A 19,262-nucleotide genomic window follows, 5' to 3' on the forward strand; every position below is an offset into this window, starting at 1 on the left:
AGTATTTATAATTAATTTGAAAAAAATATACGTTTTCATGTAAATGTTTTTTGAGTAATCAATTGATGTTAAATTTATATTATCATATGTCAAATGTCAAGCTTAATAAGAATGTCAAAGCACTGAATAATAAATATTGGAATATTTATGTTTAATTTTTTCTATTTATATTAATATAATAAGTGAAAAATCGTTACTATAAATACATTTTTTTTATGTTAATATGGGTCCACCACCTGTAGTGACTGGTATTTCTCCGAAAGAAGGTCCTCCAGGAACAAGAGTGACTATTCGGGGGGAGTTTCTTGGTACCACCGCTACTGATTTAATTGGTAAGGATGTAAACTAAAAATCTTCTAAGTGTTCATGTTAATAATAAAAAATTATATATTAAAAAAATCTTACTTGTACAAACAGGTTTGAAAATCTGTGGTTGTGAGTGTTTGCTATCAGCAGAATGGAAGAGTCGAAACAAAATAGTGGCTAGATCTGGACCTTGTAAAGGCAGAGGTGATATTATAGTCACTACAAAGTCGGGCGGAGAGGGTACCTCTACTGTACAATTCAGAGGTTTGAATTTTTTATACTGGAATATCCTGACAAGTAAAGCATATTTTATTTTCATCCCATTATATACAATATTATATACCAGGTTACCATGAATCAATTGGCCCAGTCAAAGAGAGTGCTGTTTGGGTGGAAGAGGCTGCTCCTCCATCCCTTCCATGGGGAAGAAGACCAATGTCACCCACAGCTTACACACCCCCTGATCCCCTAGGTCTATCAACTGAGGGAGAGGATAGCAAGTTCCCCGAAGAGGAGCTCAACGAATTATTTCCTGATGGGTTAGAACATTTACTTGTTTAATAACATTTAATGACGAACCACACAATACTCATTAGAGATTGGTTAAGATGTTTAACCAACTTTCAGATCTGGAAAGCTGTCTGATGAGAATTTTCAACCGGGCTGGTATCTTCTGGAACATCATAGCAACACATCTTTTGAGGACTTGAAGGCTGGAATGGTGTTTTTGCAGAGAAAGGTATTATACTGAATAAAAAATAAAGAATATATATCATTACTTAATTAGTTTAAAAATATGCTCACAATCACACTTTTATGTCACATAAATTAATTTTAATAGGATTTAACTAAAGTGTGTGTAAAATAATTTTTTTATAATAAAATTTGTTTGTTTGAAACAAATTATTTCTGTTTCAGGTGGAAGGTCAGAAGGAAGGTCAACTCAGCTTCCTAAAAGCCAACACCGGTGCTGTAATGGATCAACTGGATAGACTGGTGCTTCTTAAGAACATGTATGAGGACGATCAGAGGAAGAATGGCAAAGAACCCTTGCCGAGCTTGCAGAGTGCAATTGAAGGTAGAAATCTATTATAAGATTTTATAACTTAAAGCAGCCTTTCCCAAAGTGGGTGATATTGTCCTCTTGTGGGTGCTAAAGGCCTTAAGGGAAACAGCAACAGACCAAAATGGGCGTTGTTTGAGGAGGGGGGGAGGGTAGGGGTTGGAGGTGTATTGTAATTTCATTTAGCTAAGACAAGTTATACCTTTTTTTTTAGTGGGTGAAAAAGCTGGGTTTTCTATAAATAATTTATTCTCAAAGTGGGCAGTAGACAAAATAAGTTTGGGAACCGCTGACTTATAGATTAGTGGTGTAGATTAATAAATTTAAAATCAAAGGTCATCATACAAAAATGAAAGGTTTAATTTCTTAGTATACCCCAGTCAGTTAAAGCAGACACAAACAAATGTTCACCGCAGTATTTTTTAAGAATTTTGCCTAAAGTTAGTTATATTGTATCTCCATACAGATAGAGTATAAGATGTATCAAATAATGAAATGTAATATAACAAGAAGTTTTTATTCAAATTGACAATATAAATATTGTAAATGTCTTAAGGTTTGTACGGGTGGTTAAAGATTTTACAGTGATCAATTTGTAACTAATAACAAATAAGTAAATGTTCTTCCATATGGTCATGTCAATTATTTTGTTTTATTATGTATTATATGTTTTATTGTATATAAAAAATTATTGTTTAAGCTATGTATCAATTATCCCGGAAAGATCTTTGTGTGTACCCAGATCTATCTGTTTATTGACAAACCGTCTATCTCTTAGTCTTTTTTCATATTAATTCTCAATAAATACATAAATTTTAAGCACGTGACTTAATGTGTATCAGCTAACTTATTACCAGTGACAAAATTCTAATATGTAATGAAAAATTTGCTTTCAGAATCCATAACCCTCGCTGATTCACTATTTTCTGAAATTTTAACACGCAAAGAGAACGCTGATAAGACACGCGAGGCTCTGTCCTTGTTGACACGTCACAAGTTCCTATTCCAGCTGCCAGCTTCCATAGACAAGAATATACGGAAGAAAGAATACGACCTCGTTGTCAATGATTATGCGAGGGTCAAGAACCTCTTCGGCAACACCGATGTGAAGGTATATTGTATCAATAAAAAAATAATTATAACTTATAACAAATGTGTCCTTCAAATATAATATTTTTTTTTAGTTATTCCAAAAAATACTCGCCGAAATAGACAGGAAGATTGAGGACCTGAAGGAGAATTTACACAATCGTATGAAGACTATGCCCATAAACGTTCAAGAGCAGACGAAATATATAAGGTGGTGTAAAACACCTTTCATATAAGATTATGTATTTGCCTTCAAATCACATATATATATATACATTTATTGAGCTTTTGTCCAGTTAAGGGATTTATTATAATATTTAATTCATACTTCCTTTCATGTAGATTTAATGAATTCTAAAGATTTTAATTTAATCAGATATCTATAGTCAAGCTTCTATATGTGTTTTTGTTTTGTTTTGTATTCGTATATATGACTATTTTTACAGACTCCTTATAAGTTTGAACTGGGAAGGTGACGCCGCTTGGGTCGCGATAACAACACGCAAGGATTACCTCATGGCTCTCATGAGTAAGGTCAAGGAACACTTCAAGCAGAAGGAGGAACAGGAATCCAATGAAAAAGGCTAGTTGAAGCATTAAGTATGCATTTAAAAACGTGAGGGTAGATATAAAAATATTAACGGGTAGTTAGAAAGGAGTGTGGTAGAAGCTACTCGACAGTGACGGTAGGTGGCGCTGTCATTGGTTGCTAAACTATTTTTATTACATGACCTCGTTCCATTACCGTAATCCACTTCGTATTTCTCGCTTAGTCGACTACAGCGCACCTCATACTTGTGTAACGTAAACGAAACGTCCGATGTCTTATCGCAGGTCGTCGTCGTAAGGAGAGCGAGGAGGGTCCGTGGAGCGCGGTGCGGTCGGCGTGGTGCGAGGCGGCCTGCGGAGCCCTGGCCTCGGAACTGCACGCGCTGTGGCCGCTCGCTAGACGGTACTTCGCGGGAGAGTTGGCGGGCGAGCCCGGCGACCCGCAGAGACACACCGCTTTAAAGGTCAGTATTATGTCCAGATATCCACTCACCTCTTATTATATATAAGGCCGCTATTGACAGTTTGAATTTTGTATTTTATTGTATGTGATACACATTATTTTTATCTGGTCTTATATATAAATTAAAATTAATATAATCCTCATTAAATGTTAGCTCATCCAGTAATTTAAATGATATTATCATATTAACGTACATACGAATCTTATAGATTGCTTCTTTCTTTGTAGGACTACAGATGCGCACGCGCAGACTATAACAAAATTAAAGATATCAAATTCGCATGAACAGTGGGGGTGGGATATTTGTTTCGTTTAATGCTTGTAACAAACTTGTCGCACGTTCCCCAGGAGATGATTATAGCCGCTGTGGAAGTATTCTCAGATCAGATGCGTTCGTGTCTATTGTCAAGCGGTCCCAGCGCGGGGTCTGCGGTAGCGGCCGACGTTCTAAGGACGAGGCTGCTGGCAAACCTCCGCAGCCTGAGGGACGCTTACGACTCACTCCTGAAGTTAGATTTACCATCGCAGGTGATAAATTATCTTTCATTAGCATTTATATGGCAAATTAATTAGAGTGGGTAGTCCTTAATGTTTACGACTTGTGACTATAGCTACGAAATTTGTCTCTGCTTGAGCTGTAACTATTTATAGTCTATACCTAGCGTAGAATGAGAGATGACAGCAAATCTTATTGTGTAAATTACCTCGAGTTTCTAACGCCACACTACACGTTTACCGTTTTCAATCTTCATACATAAATCTACACAAACAATACCGAAGTGGGTGTTTGAATTCAAAACGTTTAACGGTCTGTACGTGGTATGACGGTGAAGACTCGTGGTAAGGATGAAAAGTATGTATATCAAATGATCTTCGCATTCATGAAGTAATATTAAAAAAAATATATATATCTTTACTTGTCTTACGTTTTTTAGAGTAAAATGGTCTTTTTCATAGCATACGTCACTATTTTAACCAAAAAAAAAACTCTACTTGAGTGGGAAAATAATAAGTAAAATAATACCCCACATCGGATGCGGGTATAATATTGTTAATGTGCAATAATCTCGACCCCAGCCCCTGAGTATCGTGGAGAAGGTGGTTTTCGACTACCGCGTGTTCGGCATGACGGTGTTCCTCCAACGAGCCCACAAGAGAGTGAAGGCGCTCTCCGAGACTGACTCCTGGAAGATAAAAGAATTCTCAGACTACGGAGCCATCACTGAACTTGTAAATATATTATATATATCTATCAATTATATTCCTTTAACTTAAAATCCTTCAGATAATTATAAATGAATGTCCCACTGAATCGCGGGATCTTAAATGGTGCAGTCCTAATAGTTTTATTTGTTTGTCAATTTTGTATCTATGTATTTCCTAATTTAATATTATTGAGTATTGACTATGTCACGAGACGAAAAGTATTCTGTAATTGCGTCAGGTCAGAATTACTAAATTCTACGATCACGGAAGTAAGTATGGCCATAAAAATAGGGCATATGCATGTTTTCTTTAATATTTTTTTATAAATTCTATGAGTAATTATGTAACAAAAACATGGCATAGTTATATTACATAAGCTGGAAACGAATGATTTCAATCACTACAATTTTCGGACGTTTCGAGCTCCGTCAAGTTGGCGTACCTGTTTTGTGACGTCACGCTGCTCTCGGAATAACAGCGAGACGCCTATTTCACAGATATCTGATTCTTTGTGACTAATATAAACAATATCATCCTATTGTGATGTCAGAACATAGCAACATTGTTCTTCAATGATAAAAAATATATATTTTTTCAACCTTCGACTGTAAAAATGCATTTGCTATCGAGTCTACGCTTTATATTTCAAAGAAACTTTTTCTTAGCTGGCACAGAACACATCTTAGCGTTGGTCCCCTTTTGCGCAACATTTGTAAGTGTGCGGGGAAGTTAATGAATAAAAATCAATTACTTCGCCACACTAATGTTTAAAAGAAACCTTCGATAAATTTTAACAATGTGATGTTAAAAATGAATTGTCCTCACTCCCAGCCTCACCTACTAGAGTCGTACTTGACGGACGCACTGTCATCTATATACAAGTGCGTGTTGTCGAGCGGCCGGCGCGAGTCGGCGCTGCTGGTCGACGGCGGCGAGCCATTGGTGGTGCTGCGGACCCATACCCAACAAATCCTCCTGGCGTACGTCGCTGTGCTCCAGGAGATAGCGCTGCAACACGACGATCAGGTATGGATGCTATTACTATGGGACACGAGTCGAGGGTAGATGTAATGTTCTCCTATGAACATGGCCATGTGGTATTTGAGGTAAGTCATGACGTCCCAGAAGACTTCAAGCGAAATCTGCCTTGATAAAGGTCATGTCAGTCGTATTTAGCAAGTATGTGAGTAGAGCGGCGTGTTGTCACTATGACCGAAAGAGAGTAAGAAAAATAAGTTAAAAGGAGTTATCACTTTAGTAAATTTCGGTGAAAATTGTTTCATCCGACCTAACTGTTAGGGGTTCCTCTCATCTTAATCGCAATGTTATTGACCCATGAACTTCTTTGCCTTAAAGTATATAAAAAGACAATTCTCAGCTGCCACCACACTCACAGCTGCTGGTTTAACAACATACTGATCAGAACTTAGTTATGTTCACAAAAATAAAGTCAAATCAACAGATTTCCGAACCAGAAATATTATCTTCCCTCTCGTATGTGATCAGTGTGGCATGCAGAAAAATATCTAAATTAGGTTTGATGGTATTAAATTTTTTCCCTCTTGATGAGTACTTTTTTCTACTTATCTGAATCTATTTTCATAAATAAAATACTAATTGCAAGAAAAATATCCAAGAGATTAACATATTATACATGAAACAAGCTTTAGTCTGTAAATAATATGACAAAATTTCCAGGACTTCAACAGTTCGTCACTGTCAGTAGCACTGGACCAGCCTCTAGAGGAGTCACGTGGCGCCCAGCAGAAACTCCTTGTGGCGGCCGCAGACGCCCTTTACACTAGACGGGTCACCCTCAACAATATTGCTGAAAAATTTACTAGGTGATTAACAAATTTTGGGTACAACATACTTTTTAGACCTTTTCCTAGGCCGCTTGCAGTACCTATCCCAAATATAGCTTTACAAGACCTATCTTGACTATCTTAAAATTACTATATATATAAATCATCTATAGTAAAAAATTTTTTATGGTGTTTACTTATTTTTTTTACTTATAAACGCTTATGAATCTTGTTATTATTAATTTTATAGTACATTTCTCCCTTAATTAATTTTTATCGCAATAAAACCCCGTCTACCTAAAATGCGATAATTCATGAATGGAATTAATAGTGATATATTTATGATAATTTAATTAAAAACTAATTTCAACAAAACGTTCCTAAATATATAAAAAAAAAACACATTTTACAGTTTCGATTTTCCAAGTCCGACTGCAGCGCTACAAGCAACGAGGGACGCGCTGAGCAATCTAGAAGCTAGCATCGCGGAGACATATCTAGAACACAAGGGGGATCCCCTTGTTGGCACCATAGAGCCCAGCATGTACATGGGGCGGCATACCATACACCCGGACGCCATAGTAGACGACGCCAGGCCATACGTTTACGAGATCATAAACAACCTTATTGCTGTCCATGCTGAGGTTTGCGACTTTTGGCAATATCTGTCTATAGAAAGAGATCGATGTATCACACGAATCAACTTATTATTGTTCAACTTAATGAACTCTTTTTATGAACATGTATGTCATGACCCTCTAATGGGCGTAATATGTAATAAGTTATATATATAGTTCAAATTATTGTGTTAACAGTTTATCAATGTCCTAACAAGATAGCGTCAGCTGTATTCTGAATCACGCTATTTTAAATTCTGAATTTTTTAATTCCATATATAATAACTAGATGGCATCACCTGTATCCTGAATCACGCTATTTTACATTCTGAATTTTCTAGTTCCAAATTGAGTACCTAGATGGCGTTAGCTGTATTCTGAATCACGCTATTTTATATCCCGAAAAATTTTAGTTGCAAATCTAGTGACTGGATGGCGTTAGCTGTATTCTGAAACACGCTATCGTTTGTTAGAATAAAAATGTACATATGCTAGGAAGGCCGCCGATTCAGTTAACTTTGCGCAGAGGCAATATCGTAACCAATGAGGTTAATCCGAGGTGCGATTATTGCTAGTTGAAAACTTTACCAATACCCCGCCTTGTGGTCGTGAAACACCGACCGCTATGGCAATTTTTGAAAGGCTGTGATGGCCAAATAAGTCCCTGAACACTCTCTATAGCGACAGAGCTGTCCTATAGAGAAATAAATACGAGTTAGATTTTCATTAACGTACTGATATATACTTTATTTACTATATGTATATAAATTAATTTTTAGTAGTAGAACTACTGATTAGGAAATATTAAGGACCTCATCATTTAACCAGACGTAGATACTATCAATTCACATCTTGAATAATACGTATATTTTTTACATGGAGATATGCCAAGAACAGCAATAAGTTATATTCTAAGCGTCTTCAAAGTTTGATAACTATAGTTTCGATGAGTTCACAAGTTCCATAGAGGTTCATACTTCCAGTTCGGTATAGCATATCGGGTTCCGAACAAAATGTGGACTTCTATTTATTCCGCAGAACTTAGAATTATTTAAAACAAAAATTAATTGAGGCTTTTTTAAAATCGAAAGTTATAATAAATGTATTTAAAAACCATCAGCAGTTCAAAAGCCCTTGAAAGTATCTGCCGTAGTTCCATCCGGCAATGATTCTTAATTCTTTTCCCAATTCAGTATCAAGTCATAATCAATATTTTTCCAGGTGGACAGCATCTGTGGCTCGTCGTGTTCTCGATACGTGCGTGACATCAGTGAGACTGTGTGTGAGGAGGTGGCGAGGCTTTGGTCTGGCGCTAGACCGGTTGGCCGCGCTGCAGTCTTCAGGGCCAGGCTGGAGACCACGCTGCTGAGGCTAGCCTGTAGAGACCACCTCACCAGGAAGGCAGAGTGAGTGTTTATTGTCAAAGCAAATGATTTATATTTTCATAAGCTGTTCTTAATTTAAATATCAAGCACTGCGGTTTTAATGTTTTATCATTCCGCAGGACCTACCTCGCTGAGACTTTAGCAAGCATTCCAACATTGGAGACGGAGGAAGAGAAAAAGTATGAAGTACAATTTATTACCTACATATATTTAATTTATATATATGTACTAACCACAATATACCATTGAATCAATTCTTTGTGATCAATATATATATATATATATATATATATATATATATATATATATATATATTTTTAAGTTGTTATGGACTTCACAAACAATAATTTCAAAGACATAATGTGGTTAGCACTAGATAATTAACAAAATTGACCACATGTTATGTACCTAATTACATTCCTTGCACTTCACTTCACTTGCACTCCTTCTGAGTGCTAGTGATACAATGATTTACAATGAATTCTATGTTTTCAGACGAATGGAAAGAATCATTGGTGATTTCAAGAAGCGAATGGAGCTACAGCTGGCTAGTCTGAACTGTAACATAGAGTCCGTATGAACCGCCCTCGATGATAGATACAATTAAAACATTCGCAATATTTATTCAAAATAATTATTTATTACCAGTTATAATATATATAAGAATAAGTTATAAATTATATAATAAAAATCATTTTGTATCTGTGTCTTTCATTCTGTTGTAATTCTGAAAAAAAAAAATGGGTTTATTATGTAAGAAAGACAAGTATGTGGTTATTATTTTTAACAGACTTCAAAATAATTAATATCAATGAATAATAAAGTACATATATACAATAATTTGATATAAAATTAAGGATGATTCGGCTTTGGAATGTATGTAAGATTTTTCCTTAGAATTAAGGACAAAATGTTACTGCCTATCCGTTACCTCTGTCCTTAACGATGGCACAATTTGTGGTGCGTCGTTACAAATGAAAATTATATCTTACATACTTATTAGAGATTATGTTCATATATGCTCATACATAACCTACTATTTTGAAGTCGGTTGATAATTTGTATTAAAACTATCAGTCTAATTACTTCGCTCGCCATTTTGTGTAACATCTGCGTCATTGCGGTTCCCGTTTCTGCGACCATTTTTCTGAAATATCCTTTCTTGTTCTGTAGTAGGATGTACGGACGGTCGAACTCCATCAAATGACCCGCGTCTAGTACTAAGATCTGGTTAAATAGAAGATTAGAGAGAGAGAGAGAAGAATAGAGAGAACATATATACATATCAGAATAATATATAGGGTTTAATATGATTCGTTTGTCCTATACTCTGTTTGTCCTATACTCTGTTTGTCCTATACTCTGTTTGTCCTATCCTCTGTTTGTTCTATACTCTGTTTGTCCTATACTCTGTTTGTCCTATACTCTGTTTGTCCTATACTCTGTTTGTCCTATACTCTGTTTGTCCTATACTCTGTTTGTCCTATACTCTGTTTGTCCTATACTCTGTTTGTCCTATACTCTGTTTGTCCTATACTCCATACTTTGGAGTCACGTGACACACGTCAAAGATGGCGCTGACGCCTGACGCTTACGCCAATTTAAATCACACATAAATTTTTCCCTGAATCGAATTCCGACGTCCTTATATGAAATCATTATTTATTACTTGGTGTCATGTTCACTTGAGATTGAACGTATCAGATGATATCTCAGATATCTCTCTAGTTTATTATAATAAATGATTAACTATATTGAGAAATCTCATACTGAACGATACATGCCATACAGCCGTACGAAGTGAAATAGAAATAATAAGGAAGAATTTAACACCTATATATTTACATGACTTTCTTAGATAAACAAAAGTCATGTACAATACTTTAATGGAATCCGTTAATGAAAACATTTAGACGATAATCAATAAAAGTCAGATTATACTTTAAAATTCTTACAAAAGATAATGGAAAAAGAAATAAGATGTTTTTGGACTATGCGTAATGTCCATATTTATATGTCCGTATAAAACCAAACGAAGTAACCTCATTATTATTTGAATGTTGTGGATATTAAATTTCGGATAAACATTTATATAATAGGTATTACAACGTTTACGTTTCAGCCTTCGGCTGTAAGAAAATTTATATGATAAAGATTAGTCTTCTGATAAATTTCCATCCCAATAATCATGCCTACTAACTATTAAGTTAATTATAATATAAGACCAAACTTCCAAAACTTTATCAATTTCCGAAACGGTTTAAAAAATATAGTGCGTGGAGTCCCTCTGCGCGGAAGAAGTGAAACTTCGCAATGTGGAAATGAAAATAAGTAGTGATAGAAAATTTTTTTTAGTGAACTCATATTGTTTCTTTAAGACAAACTTTATAAGCCTTGTTTACGATTCTTAACGATCCCCATTTACCCTCGCTCCGTCTCTTTCTATTCCCTCTCCCCAGGAACGTTGAACGTTTAACGCAACCTTGTTGGAAGTCGCATTAGAAGTTTCACTTCCGGAATATGCTATCTATATGTCACCTTGTCTGAGTCTATAACAGTGTTGAGTCTGTGAGCCACTGTTAGTACGGTGCAGGCACTGAAGTGTTCTCTGATAGTTGTTTGTATGAGCGCGTCCGTCTGAGCGTCGACGTTTGCGGTCGCTTCGTCCAGTAAAAGTATCTTGTCGTTGTTGATGATAGCTCTCGCGAGACAGACGAGCTGTCGCTCCCCGACGCTGAAGTTCGACCCCGAATCAGCTACTTGTTTGTACAGACTGTCTGTGTATTAAATAGTTACATTTATTAGGATTAACAATTTTCGACCTTGAAGGTTATAAATTATAATCGAAATTAAGTTACACTTATATTTATTGTTTTTAGCGTTTTTGTGCGAAACATATGTTCATTAGTTACCTAATCTATTTTCAGCAGTTGTAAGTTTGACTTTGTCCAAAGCTTCGAGTAGTAGTTCGTCTGGGAACTCGTCGAAAGGGTCTAAGTTTTTTCTTAAAGAACCACTGAACAGTACGGGTTCCTGTATGCAAATAATGTATCAGACTTTCTGTTATTCATCTAAACATTAATTATGGTGAGTACGTGAAGTCGTCATTTTATTTATATGAACAAAAACTTTTATTGTGATGTAACTGTTTATATAACATGGACTTAAAAAAAATCGGGATTTTGATATACCTACGTGGTAAAAGACAGTCATATTTCATAAAAACTTATTTTTTATGTGACATATACCCACAGTCTTAACAAATAATAACTCTGTTTCATTTAGAAAAATATATTTTTTTCTCGACATCTTGAGAAAGGAGCATTTTTTTTAAATTCCTATTTTTCCGAGTTATCGTCGGAAAGAGTGACTTGATTTTAATAGCCCTTTTTGCACTATAACGGTCCGCAAAGGGCACGTTTATTCAACAATCCCGAATGTAGCATTTTAATCACATATAGGTCCTTATTAATAAAACATTGTCACCTCTAATAGAATAATAAGTCTATGTATTGAAATCTAATCTTTAGACTTTAAATTATGGTTATTGTTTTATTTTAAATTATTATTCATAAACGATATAATATGAAAATAATATTATGATTTTCTCACTTGCGGTATAATAGAAATCTTTTGTCTCAAATACTTGAGACCAATGGATGCTATATCCAACCCATCGATTGTAATAGTCCCTTCTAGATACGCCAGTCTAAACAACGCCTGAATTATTGACGACTTCCCAGCTCCCGTCCTTCCGACAATTCCTATCTAAGAGGCACTTAGTTACTTTTTTTTGATAATGATTAACCGACCAAATAAATTATATATAGTCATTATACTTTTTCCCGAGGCAAAATCTTGAATTGCAATTTATTGAGGACTGTATTGCCTTCGGGAGTATATCTCAGACTGAGATTGTCGAAATGAATCTCACCGTCCGTCGGCCAACCGCTTGGAGGTTTCACGTCCGGTTCCTAGTTATAAACATTCGTTACGGATATTGGAAAGTTTTATAAACTATTTAAGCGGTTACTTGTAGTACTGACCGTAGATTCCAGAGGTAGTTTTGTGTATTCCAAGACTCTCTCAACGCTAGTCATTTGATTCTCCATCTCGGCAGACTGTCTCATACCCCATTGGAATATTCCGGTCAGTGAAATAGATTGCGTTATGATGAGACCTACGTTACTGCCGTCGATATCTGAGTATATGACAGACAAAAACTTAATGAGATAATATTATTGACGTGCAGAATGGTACGTACAGGTATAGATATGCCCAATCTAAGGTAAAACTAAAATTTAACACTTTCTTTAATTCATCGCAACGGCAAAAAAACGTCGATAGGCCAGATAGGCGAGAGACGTCCCAAAGACATGCACTTAGAAATAACGACAAAAAATATAGACGTAAATTAGTCGCTCTGGACTTCTGCCATCGAAGGACGGTCTTACAATACTTATTGGACCGCCTAGCCGAAGGCTCAGCACTTGTTTGTCGGACATATACCGTAATCTCCTTCGAGCTTCAATTTTAAGGGTAATTCCCTTTCGAACCAACCACTGGCCACTCTCCCCAGTAATGAAGTCAGAGTCAAAAGGCTAACAGCAACAGACAATGTTCTTCTATTTTGAGCAGAAGAATGTCATCGATTAAATGAAAAATCCAAAAGAACTTCCTATTTTTAAATAGCAATAAAAAACACTAACCAGTTTTCATCAAACAGCTAAATGTCACACAGACTATAAACAAAAGGCAGACAACATCCAGCCAATATCCGAAAGCTCTGCTGCAAGTTATGAAGAGGTACCAGGCGGCGCTGTGTAAATCCTGATGACGATCAAATTCCCCCGCAAGAAGAGCGCCCGCACCAAAAGAACGTATTGTTGGTATACCTTGGACCGTGGCATTCACGTGGCTAAACACGGGACTGCGAGCTGGAATATTGTTTGAGGATAATTATCTTTAACGTGGACTAAATCAGACTACGTATTTATTAATTCCATAATATTTATATTATGTGTAGATTACTCAATTATATCTTCGAATGCCAATTGTATTATCAATTATGTGAGTTTAAATATTTGAGAGAATATTGTTGGTGTATTTAATTTTTAAAACCAACGAAAGTTACTTTATTTAAAACTGTATTCACGTAGTATTTCAGTCACCATTATAAACCTATTAGTTATATGTGAAAAAAAACAAAGCCTTTTCAAACAGAGTTAACACAAAACGATTCAATAATATATGTAAATTCTACTTTTTATAAATAAAACATGATTAATTGAAATAATTTTAAAATATTAGCAAATTGTTATTAAACGAAATAATATTGCTGTTTTTAAAGATCGTATTTTAAGTAATACCTACTCCTAAATTTTTCCTTAGCATCCCTTAAGGTGGACTGGGAATTTGATTACTTTATAAACGTAAATACTCGATCATTTTAATTATTCTGGCTACACTGAAATGTTATTAAGAATTTAAGATACTAACTTATCCCTTCCAAGCGTTTAATCGCACCGGTGGTACGAATGTATATCAATCGGAATATGTAAAATATAATGAGACATGTAGCGATTGGTACAAGGAGAGCCATTTCCGTCATCAATATCACCACAATAACACCGAGCAAGTTCAGCATTATCTAAAATCAGTGTCATAAACGCCATCAATTGCAACTATGTCATAATTTTTTCCCTAAATGTTTTATAATGTTATTCATACAAGCAGACTATTGAATTACCTGAAAACAATCAAGCATCGCCTGCGGTAGTAACTCATCAACGGAACCCATGTCCTTACTGAAGCGATTTAAAATCCTCCCCGATGGGTTTAGATGGAAGAAACTCATCGGCGACAAGGATATACATTCAAACATGAGATCATGTAATCTGATTGAATAAGAATATTTTTCAATATACGTATAATATGTAGATACATTATACAGGTTTGTTAAAACTAACTTAATAGAAGATTTCATGCACAATGAAAAGAACAGGAATGCCCTAATCAATGCGACAGCAACTGTGGCTACTGTCAAAATACCGAATATAAGAGCAAAGTCCTTTCGCCTCAAGCCGTGCTGAGACCACAGCAGATTGTCCATAGTTTGGTCACCAGTTAAATGATCTTCAGCGTGACTCCTGTTAATCGGTAAAAAATAATGTTTCTTTTCATAGAACGAGAGAAATATTTCGTATCATGGATAATGCTTTAACTAGACATCGTTCATATTACCATCGACTAATCCAGAAATCACTAGCGCTTGCGAAAAACTGCGCTAACAAAAACATCAAAATAACTGCAGAAACAAAGGGACATGCCGCGTCAGCGAGAAAGTACTCCTGGTAAACCGATCCCTTCACTCTGCCGACTGTCTGCGCCTCAGCTTCTTGTTTTTGATCCTGCGAATTGTTATAGAAGGGCCTCAACCGGTGATGCCGGTAGGAAAAGTAACATACCCTGTATCTCTTGCTGGTCTTCAGCAAATTAACTCATTGGAGAACACAGACCTTTATGTGGATTTATTGACTAAATTTCATAACGATAAACTAGTTAAACTCATTAATACTGACAGTGTAATTGGATATTATCGACCAATGTGACCAATGGGATCGCTTTAAACTGATTGAGCTGGGGTGTTGCAATGATTTTTGTGTGGAAGTCATCGAGTCTTCTTGACGGATTTCATGCGATTTATCTCTCATCAATTGTATGATGGGTAAGTCTTGCAGCTACAAAAATTACGTAATTAAATTCCAATCTAATCACCGTTTAAGATCAATTAAAATATATCTTTAATAATTACACTCAAATCTTCATAACTTCCCTCAGCGGCAACTCTTCCCCTATCTAATATTACAATTTGATCTACCGCTTTGATAAATTGAATCTGATGTGTCACGAGAACTACGGTTTTGTTACCCAGATATCTTTAAAGATAGAAAATAATATTGACATAAGGACGGAGTAATTTTTAACCACAATTTCTTGTACTGTCAATAAAAATCTATATTAAAAAAATCGGAATACTGATAATATTCAGGTTAAATAGATTACCTTTTAATACAGTTCTCAAAAATATGTCTCGCCACTTGTGTATCCACAGCTGATAATGGATCATCTAACAAATAAATGTCAGCCTTGAACAATGAAAATATGTAAAGTTATGAAGACCTTCGATTGCATAAAGAGCATTAAAAGCATTAAACCCTTCTGTTAAAAATAGAAAAGCATGAAGACGAGAGTTTTTGACCTAATCTATTCTAATTTTTTCTCATAACTTTCAGTAATATAATAAAATACATATATTATAATATAAATTCAATCAGCTTATCGCCGTTTAGTACTTACTTCTTTATAAACTGCCCTAGCTAAATTTATTCTTGCACGCTGGCCTCCGCTGAGCGACACTCCTCGCTCGCCGACGATCGTTTTGTCCCCGTGAGGAAACAGTGAAATGTCCCTTTCGAGGGCGCAAACCTTGCACACTTCCATGTATCGGGATTTGATGAATGGTTGTCCGAATAGAATATTCTGGCGAACCGATCCTAAATTAAAAAATATTTGTTATGCACGAATAGAAAAAGTATAAAGTATTTGGTCGAGGATTTTATTTCATAAACTCAATCACATACGTATTTCTACGTTATTTTTGATCTAATCAGATAGGTACATGATATACCCAATCAAAAAACACATTATAGGGGAATCAGTTTGGGGAAAACCAATCTTACCAATAAAAAGCCAAGGATCCTGGCTAGCGTAGCTGACGCTTCCTGTAACGTCCACATTTCCTGTAGAACAAGGTAGTTCACAGAGCATCATCAACAAAAGTGTTGATTTTCCTGAACCGACTGACCCTACTATGGTAGTCAGAGATTCTTCGTATATCTGTAAACATGAAGGGTATTTTTAGTCTATATAATATATAGTACTCTATATAGGTACGTATCTGTAATTTTATTTTAAAGTGACCTACATCAAACGATATGTCTTCGACATCATCCTTTTCCGAGGTTTTGATCCAACGGCTGCAGGCTTTGTCAAATTTAACGACAACTTTATTTTTATGAATTTCTCCTCCTACAATTTTGTTTTTTATCAATTATACCAATTCTTGTTCCATATGAAAAATGAACAATTTGTGCAATAGTAATTGTGGTTACGTTTACCTTTTTGATTATTCGGATAGTTCGTCTCAGATGTACTTGGTTCGATTCTTGGCGATTGTCTCACGGGTGAACTTATGGGTTTAACTACAAGTTACATTCAGTATAAATTTTCAAAGAAAACTTTATTGCCTTAATTAAAACATAAATATAATGTTAATACTAACGCGATATCCTTACGTGTTTTTTTGGTTTTTGTTGAAACTGATTGGTAAAACCAATATGCTCCCTAGGAGGTAGGTGACACTCTTCTGACAGTAAGAAGTCATTTATCCTCTGGATAGCCACATTCATTTCTGCGATCTTAGAAAACACATATATTTTGGGTTCTTTAACCCAGTTAATGGGGCATTAGAAATCTGTTAGGAAGACATTTAATTAACCTAATTATAATTTTATTGCAAACCATAATAAGTCTGACCTGTCCAACAGCTTGGGGAAAGAAGAGTGTCATAGTTTGTTTTAAAATGTTATAATAGCAGGTCAGGAAGAACACGTTCTCAACGGTGATCCGTTTAACCGAGAGAACATACAGCAGCACCGTGATGAAGATACTGAACCGAGCGGTGAACATAATAAACGACATGATCACTCCACGGATGTAGGAAGTCATCTTAATGAAATAAACCTCTTGTCTGTGTAAATAAAAAATATTTTTTTGAGATAATTACAAGTTTTTTTATATTTTTTTTACCGTATTGTTTATTTGTTTTCACCTCCTCACAGTATCAATAATTTTTCGGAACGGCTTCTCCCATGTGTACATTTTTATGACCTCAACACCCATAACAATTTCTTCCATAAGTCTAACTCTTTCATCCGACTTCAAAGCAGTTTTCCGCCTATAATAAGAGGTTCTGGTGCCCAAAAATACTGTAAATCAGAAGAGTTTTTATATGTATATTTTTGGTGTTTCTATACATCATTTTTTGCTAAACATACTTTGAAATGGAACAACAGCCACGACCATTAACGCGCCGTAAACCGCAGAGACACCCATTTCTCGGTATAAATAAAATGTAATCAGCTAGAACATTTAAAAAATGTACTTAAAGTGTTTATTAACTAAAATTAAATAATTGATAAGTGTCTCACTCACAAAAGTTTCCATAGGACCTATCCAGAGATAATGAATAAATAGAGGGCCTGAATCAAACCTGTTGACATCGTTTGCTAAGAGATTTACCACCAGCCCGCCTCTGTTCTCAGACATAGCTTGCAGATTTACTTTTAAAGCCTAAATATTATACACATATTATTTAGGTTCAAATGTCGATTATAATTTTATTTATAGATCCTACCTTCCTGTAAATAAGACTACATATTCCTACACGCATTTTCATTCCTATGTGCATGACACCCATCATGAACGGATGCTGCACAATAATGTTTATCATACTCGAAAATATAACACCGAATGAGAAAAAAACAGCCTCTCCGTATGAAATTCCGGTTGTTACATCATAATATTTAAAAAGTCGAAGGAAATACGTTGCATTTGATCTGAAAGCCAACATATTGTACGATAAAGTTGTTCTGTTCACAGATATTGTGAGATAAGACATCGACTATTCGCACTCACGTGACATTGGACGCTTCTTGAATAGGGCTGTAGTAACGCAGTAGTAAACCTAGAAAGAGCGGCTGCTGCAACCTAGAACAGAGGATATATTTAAAATATTTGTTAAAGAGTGATACGAATATTAATTAACTTATTCATGGAATAAATTAGTTAAACCTGATTAAAAATTCCATAGCTGCTAATATTAATCCATACAACATGAGCTCTGAACCAAATACTTTAATTAATGCCTTTCTTAAACTTGGTCTCTCATTGTTGCGAGATCTAGATTTCTCTACCTCTAGCTCCCAAGCATTTTGTATGGCATCTCCTGTTTACAATTCAGAAAATATGTTTTATTTATTTAAATTAATAAATTAAATCGTATTTAGTTTAATTGTAATATTTAGAATAGAAAACAGAAGTGAATGTATTTCAGTTAACCTAGCAAATCCGATCGATGTTCTGGTAAGGGGGCATACAGATCGTTTTCCAGAATATCACGGCTGTAACCAAGCATAAATGTCTCTAAGGTCCATCTGAAAACATTTTTTTTTTTGTCTTCTTACAAATAAACATAACAGTGGGATATATTAGGTCCATATAAAATGCAGTACATTCTTTAAAGATAACGTCTTGTTATTTTAGATGCAAACATTTGAGGAAAGCATTAAAAGAATAAGAAAAAAAAATCTACAAAGTGAGGAGAATCTACAATAAATAAATATATTTATAAAACTCAACACAGTGTATATAATATGAAATGTTAGGAAGAAAATCGTTCGCAATAAAGGTTTAAGGCATCCAAACAAACGATCGACATTAAGTCTTCTCACCCAAAAGTTAGTTTTGAAAAGAGGTTTGCTTTGTATCTGGGATTAATCTTTCTTTTCTGTTTCGGACCTGTATCCATTTTTATAAATATAAGTCGTTTCAGGCGCTTGAAGTTGTTTATAAAAATTTAACATAAATATCATATCATCACATTGGTCATGCATTATAATTTATGAGTAATTTTTTTTTTTGTTACAAAAGCTATGG

General features: G+C 35.2%; 2 protein-coding genes and 1 non-coding gene across 3 annotated transcripts; 2 read left to right on the forward strand and 1 right to left on the reverse strand.

The window, feature by feature from the left end:
- Positions 1-106: 106 nt before the first annotated feature.
- Positions 107-9,184, forward strand: LOC116766014 (exocyst complex component 2). Its single transcript, XM_032655672.2, has 17 exons — positions 107-332; positions 418-570; positions 653-845; positions 934-1,045; positions 1,225-1,384; positions 2,266-2,480; positions 2,554-2,669; positions 2,905-3,041; positions 3,293-3,471; positions 3,819-3,998; positions 4,548-4,700; positions 5,508-5,702; positions 6,375-6,520; positions 6,894-7,125; positions 8,320-8,504; positions 8,603-8,662; positions 8,979-9,184. The coding sequence occupies exons 1-17, from the start codon at positions 224-226 to the stop codon at positions 9,061-9,063; spliced, it is 2,610 nt and encodes an 869-aa protein (XP_032511563.2). The 5' UTR covers positions 107-223; the 3' UTR covers positions 9,064-9,184.
- On the forward strand, positions 7,613-7,751 carry LOC116770701 (U4 spliceosomal RNA). The gene has a single exon (XR_004353543.1). It is a non-coding gene; the product is annotated as a U4 spliceosomal RNA (small nuclear RNA).
- Positions 9,120-19,201, reverse strand: LOC116766007 (probable multidrug resistance-associated protein lethal(2)03659). Its single transcript, XM_032655662.2, has 29 exons — positions 19,058-19,201; positions 18,666-18,760; positions 18,399-18,552; positions 18,243-18,314; positions 17,962-18,163; positions 17,760-17,897; positions 17,603-17,687; positions 17,377-17,533; positions 17,082-17,295; positions 16,828-16,963; positions 16,664-16,747; positions 16,471-16,574; positions 16,226-16,382; positions 15,843-16,039; positions 15,549-15,631; positions 15,298-15,421; positions 15,065-15,223; positions 14,727-14,893; positions 14,453-14,632; positions 14,233-14,380; positions 13,983-14,133; positions 13,193-13,420; positions 12,530-12,684; positions 12,323-12,457; positions 12,096-12,251; positions 11,396-11,516; positions 11,022-11,260; positions 9,570-9,710; positions 9,120-9,210 (listed from the first exon to the last, which is right to left on the reverse strand). The coding sequence occupies exons 1-29, from the start codon at positions 19,132-19,134 to the stop codon at positions 9,175-9,177; spliced, it is 4,095 nt and encodes a 1,364-aa protein (XP_032511553.2). The 5' UTR covers positions 19,135-19,201; the 3' UTR covers positions 9,120-9,174.
- Positions 19,202-19,262: the final 61 nt, after the last annotated feature.

This window comes from Danaus plexippus (genome assembly GCF_018135715.1).
Source record: "Danaus plexippus chromosome 3 unlocalized genomic scaffold, MEX_DaPlex mxdp_25, whole genome shotgun sequence".
In the NCBI taxonomy this organism is placed as follows: Eukaryota; Metazoa; Arthropoda; class Insecta; order Lepidoptera; family Nymphalidae; genus Danaus; species Danaus plexippus.